Here is a 5783-nt window from a genome sequence, read left to right as displayed (position 1 = left end):
GCAGAGGGCGTCTGCTGGGGGCGTAATGAAACCAGAGAGGCCCTCTCCATAGTTGGAGGAAAGCGGGGAGAAGACGCCCCGCCGGCACACTCCTCTGGAAAACTGAAGCTTCTTCTTTGACCCCGGGGCCAGAAAGATTTATTACTTCCTTGGTGAGGGAGAAGCCTCAGGCCAGATGGAATGGGCGCGCCGGGAGTGGGAAGCCCGAGAGCGGTGCTCGGCGTCCTCGGTGCGCTCCGAGGAGCGGGTGCGTCCTGGGTTCCTACGGGCAGCCGGCGGCGCCGACCCGGGCGGGGCAGAGCGGAGTGGGAAGCCACTGGGGGATTTCTGCCCAAACTTTGTCACCAACTCTTTCCGAGAGCAAAAATGGGCGGTTGAGCCCGGCAGCAGCACACACAAGAATCCAAGTTTCCCAGAGGTCGGGGCACCCAAGCGCTCCGACACCCGCATCCGTACCCTGGCGCTTGGAGCTGGGATGGCTACGGCCTCAGCCGAGCCGATGGAGGCCCAAGCGACGCCGCTGTAAATCGGACCCCGCATCTTCAACCCCCAAGGCGGCGGCGGGAGCTGGGCGCTGCGAGGGGGCGGGCGGCGCGGCGAAGGGGAGGAGCCGCAGCGACAGACGGCGGCGCGCACCAACCCGGCGCGGGCTGGCAGGAGCCGCGCAGAGGCTGGCCCGAGCGCGTTGCAGCCGCTCGGCGTAGGGAGAGGCGCGTAGCTGCATCCTCCTGGGCGCCGCTTTCGCGCGGCGGCTGCTGCGGCGGCGGGGGTTTTCTCTGCCCGGATTCCTCGTTGGCCAGAAGAGCCTGGTACCGGGGGCGGGACGGGCAAGAGAGCGCTGCAGACCCCAGTTCCTTTGCCTATAGCTGTGTGTATGTAGGGGGTTTCCGGGCCAGTCGGAGGCTGAGAGGCGGCGGGGGCTGCCGGCAATGCCCTCCCAGAGGGCATCCTCCTGGTGATGGAAGAAGCGGCTCCTGCCGCCGCGGCTGCAGGGTCGCGCTGCGCTCCATCTACCACCGCCAAAGAGATGGGAAGATTCGGGGCGCAGAGAATGAGAGCAAGAGAGGCGGAGCTGCTTTGCCGGGAGCCGGGTCCAGTATAAGCCCCCTCCCCCCTCATCTCCCTCGGCTAGCTTCACCCCCCAGAGCGAGGAAGGAAGCTACAGTCCCGAGAGGGCGGCGGAGACGCCGCTGGAGCCGGGCGCACTGAACTCGGCAGAGCATAGAGCAGGGCTCCGGGCCCGGTGAAAGTTTCCCTTCCCCAGCCGCAGAGCGTCCGCTGCCCAGAAACTCTGCCCAGGGCTTGGGCTGCCAATTCGCGCGGCCCATTCGGAGGCGCGGAGACCCCAGGCGGAAAACAGCTCTCGAGAAATCGAGGAACGAGTGACAGCAGTACTGAACGCCGGGCCGTGCTCCTGGGCCGCCCCGGGGCGCGCCCGCGGCTCCAGGTGAGCTGGGGAGCCAGGCAGACCAGAGGGTGGGCGTTACTTAGCGGGAGGAGGCGGCTGGGGGAGAATTGGGGCACACCGGCTTACTCCGCTTCCCCTCGCAGGTCCTTCTCGAAGCCGCTGCCATGGGAGAGCCAGTCTTGGGCGCCGGGGACCAGCCGCCGCTGCTGCCGCGCCCGCCTCGGAGCCGCGGCCCAAGTCCCAGCGCCCGAAGCGGGGCCGCTGAGTCCCCCTCCCGGGTTGCAGGGCCGCCTCCGTCGCGCTGCCGGCCCGGGTTGTGCCTGTGATGAGCCGCAGCCCGCCGCGAGCCCTACCCGCGGGCGCGCCCCTCGGGTTGCTCCCAGCCGCGCCCGCCTCCGGGCCGCGCGCCCTTCTCCCGCCGTGGCCCCGGCGCCTGGGTCGCCGCTGGCCTGCGTCCCCGCTCGGGATGAAGGTGTTCCGCAGGAAGGCGCTGGTGCTCTGCGCGGGCTACGCGCTGCTGCTGGTGCTCACCATGCTCAACCTCCTGGACTACAAGTGGCACAAGGAGCCGTTGCAGCAGTGCAGCCCCGACGGGTCGCTGGGTGCCGGGGCGGGGGCGGCTTCGGGCGGCTGGGGGCGTCCAGGGCCTCCTCCGGCCGTGCCGCCTCGCGCACACACCCGCTTGGATACCCGGACCCCATACCGCCCGCCCGTCGCCGCAGTCCCGGCAGCTCCGGCAGTCGCGGCCGGGGCGGCGAGGGCCGCAGCCCCTCCAGGTAATGGCACTCGGGGCGGCGGGGACAAGAGGCAGTTGGTGTACGTGTTCACCACGTGGCGCTCAGGCTCGTCCTTCTTCGGCGAGCTTTTCAACCAGAACCCCGAAGTGTTCTTCCTCTACGAGCCGGTGTGGCACGTGTGGCAGAAACTGTACCCAGGGGACGCCGTTTCCCTGCAAGGGGCGGCGCGGGACATGCTGAGCGCTCTCTACCGCTGCGACCTCTCGGTCTTCCAGCTGTACAGCCCCGCCGGCAGCGGGGGGCGCAACCTTACCACGCTGGGCATCTTTGGTGCGGCCACCAACAAGGTGGTGTGCTCCTCGCCGCTGTGCCCCGCCTACCGCAAGGAGGTCGTGGGACTGGTGGACGACCGCGTGTGCAAGAAGTGCCCGCCGCAGCGCCTGGCGCGCTTCGAGGAAGAGTGCAGAAAGTACCGCACGCTGGTCATCAAGGGCGTTCGGGTCTTCGATGTGGCAGTATTGGCGCCACTGTTGCGAGACCCGGCCCTGGACCTCAAGGTCATCCATCTGGTGCGGGACCCCCGCGCTGTGGCCAGCTCACGCATCCGCTCGCGCCACGGTCTCATCCGTGAAAGCCTGCAGGTGGTGCGCAGCCGGGACCCCCGAGCCCACCGCATGCCCTTCCTGGAGGCCCCCGGCCACAAACTGGGCGTCAAGAAGGAGAGCATGGGAGGACCGGCAGACTACCACGCACTTGGCGCCATGGAGGTCATCTGCAACAGCATGGCCAAGACGCTGCAGACGGCCCTGCAGCCCCCTGACTGGCTGCAGGGCCACTACCTGGTGGTGCGGTACGAGGACTTGGTGGGAGACCCCGTCAAAACCCTACGGAGGGTGTACGACTTTGTGGGGCTGTTGGTGAGCCCCGAAATGGAGCAGTTTGCCCTCAACATGACTAGTGGCTCAGGCTCTTCCTCCAAGCCTTTTGTGGTGTCAGCCCGCAACGCCACACAGGCCGCCAACGCCTGGCGGACCGCCCTCACCTTCCAGCAGATCAAACAGGTGGAGGAGTTTTGCTACCAGCCCATGGCCGTGCTGGGCTACGAGCGGGTCAATAGCCCCGAGGAGGTCAAAGACCTCAGCAGGACCCTGCTCCGGAAACCCCGGCTCTGAGAGGGGTTCCGGGGAGACCTGACTCCCTGTGGAGACACCCACAGGAGGATTGTGGTGTGTTTCAACAAAAACAGCCCAGATCCAAACTGAGGAAGCCCACATATTCTGTTATAGATACATAATATAAATACACAGGCACTTGCCGTCAATGTTTTGAGAAATGGAATTTCAAGAAACAGCCACAATGCACACACGTCTCAGAAAAGGCGAGACTTGAAAGTTCTGACCACAGCTGCCCTTCTCTCTCTCCTCTACCTTTTCTCCCTTTTCTTACCCTCTTCCCTACCCCCCTTCCATTTTGAAGTGGGATGTTGATTAAATCAAGACCGGGTAACTGCAAATCTTGTTTACAAAATTTTCGTGGTATCTGTGAACATGTAGAAGAGTCTTTGGATGTGGCGGGAGGGGTGGGTAGAGAAAGGGGAAGTGGTTCTGGAGCGAAAGCCCCATTGGGCATGCTAAACCAAGGAGGCATTCTTATAAAGTAGACTGTAAAAAGCAAAGGTCATACATGAGTATTAATAAAGAAGAGAATAAATAATATTCTTTTTTTTTTTTTTTTAATATTTGCCTCCATTACTCTGGATTTACCTGTGTTCCTTGTCCTGTGCAGCTTCAGACAGAATCTGCTTCCCTTTTTCCCACCCTCTTTTCCCCCATCTGTTTCCTAGAAAACAGGTAAGATGGGTGGGAGCAGTCTCTGACTCCTTGATCCCTACCTTGGAGTTGTTTTCTCCCAGGTAAATCATAGCCTGTCCGGTGCCCAGGAATAGGAACACATCTTCAAATTCTAAAGGCAAAAAGCAAGCAGGCCAGTGGAGGAAAAAGCGTGGCACTACTTTCCACTTGGGGCACAGAAAGGAAGAAGTAACCCCCTGAGGGTTTGAAGGCATTCGGTTTTGATTACCCTGGAGTTACACTGAGAAACCTTGAACCAGAGACCGATGTTTTGGTCCTGAGTTTAGTTCAGAAACAGGATTTTTTCTTAAAAGATAAGTATGTAGTTCAAAACCCATCTGATGGTGCGAACACAAACCTCAAAAATTAATGTGAATGTTTTGTTGGCAATGGTAGTCAACAAGTTCTTTGGTTAGAAAAGTGACACAAGTATCTGAGTTGGGAATGTTTCTGCCTCTGACACAGTCCACGGAGGCGTATGAAAAGGGAAGTTTCTGATCTGAGAACTGTAAGGGCGCGCACAGGCTATCCCCCTTATTCCTGGCTTCCTAGCCAAATTAATGAAAAGAGAATGTGAATTAATAATGGTTTACTTAGGATGCCTGTGGGGTACATTGCTTTTCTTTATCATGTTAAAAGTAAAATTGTGAAGTAGCTACATGTTCTGACATTATAAGGCTTCAACCAAGAGCTTCTTTTAGATATGAAAATAAATTATGGGGAAGAGGAAATGTAAGTGAATTATGAGTTAGTAAGTTGGATTTGGGGATTTGGTATTTTCTAGGGGAAAAAACCATTGCAGGTTTCCTGGAATGGTGCTGGTGTTGCTGCCGTGCTGAGCCCATTTGTACTGAAGCATTCTGCAGAATGTTGTATTATGATATAAAGTTATGAAGCCTAAATAGGAATGAGTGTAGTTATGTATTACATTAAATACGGTACAAGTTCAAGTTCATCGTAGCTATTTTACTGTAATTTATTGTGAGATTTGTGCAAGCCAATCTGTATAGGTTAAATGCTGAGGGTTTTATTTTAAGGAAAATAGAATGAAAAGGAATACATACATGGGAAATACTTTAACCCAGGATGATTCTTAAGTATAATTTTCATTACAAAGTGAAATCTAACTACACTGTTAATTCCGGGATGAAGCACAGAGGTTAAAAAAAGGATGTATTTAGCAGTTGATTTTATAACACGTTCTAAAATGGATATTTCTTAATTTACTAAAATTGTTTATAGTGTTGTGTTTATTAAGCCAGATTACAGCTATAACACATTGATCATGGTTTCTATGATATTTTCATGGTAGCGCCTATGCTGAATTATCTTCAGCAGCAGTAGAATATTTGTAACAGCTTTAATTTAAGAATATTTTAAAAGTAAATGAACAAAATAAATATTAATGTTGGATGACTAGAGATGAAACAGGTTTAGCAGAAAATTAAGACATCATTAAAAAGCAACTGCTCTGAATAAAAGAACCATTTAAAAACAAATTTCATGTGGCATTAGAATCAACTCTTTTCACTTAATCACAGTAAAATTCATGCTTAGTTTTCGAGTGAAGCATTTTTAAGCAGTGGAATTCATTCTTCTCTCTGGACTTCGATTGCATTTAAGTGGAATTGCGATGTTTTTGGATCTTGTGTTTAAAAAATATGAGATGTCACGTAGAGGCTTGGCAGCCTGCAGCACATTCGTGGTCTCTGCTCAGATGAAATTTTGAGCTGAACACCAACAGTTCTCCCCTTGCTGTGCTTGAACGGAGCTTCTGCCTGTAATTTT

At 55.6% G+C, this 5783-nt stretch overlaps 1 protein-coding gene across 1 annotated transcript; it reads left to right on the top strand.

Annotated features, from left to right (window-relative positions):
• Positions 1-687: 687 nt before the first annotated feature.
• Positions 688-5494, top strand: CHST2 (carbohydrate sulfotransferase 2). The gene is made up of 2 exons (XM_081569488.1): positions 688-1447; positions 1552-5494. The coding sequence occupies exon 2, from the start codon at positions 1734-1736 to the stop codon at positions 3315-3317; it is 1584 nt and encodes a 527-aa protein (XP_081425614.1). The 5' UTR covers positions 688-1447; positions 1552-1733; the 3' UTR covers positions 3318-5494.
• Positions 5495-5783: the final 289 nt, after the last annotated feature.

This window comes from Giraffa tippelskirchi, chromosome 2 (genome assembly GCF_054371585.1).
Source record: "Giraffa tippelskirchi isolate mGirTip1 chromosome 2, T2T-mGirTip1v1.2.pri, whole genome shotgun sequence".
NCBI classification, from domain to species: domain Eukaryota; kingdom Metazoa; phylum Chordata; class Mammalia; order Artiodactyla; family Giraffidae; genus Giraffa; species Giraffa tippelskirchi.
The sequence above is the reverse complement of the archived record's forward strand: the minus strand, read 5'-3'. Positions and strand labels throughout refer to the sequence as shown.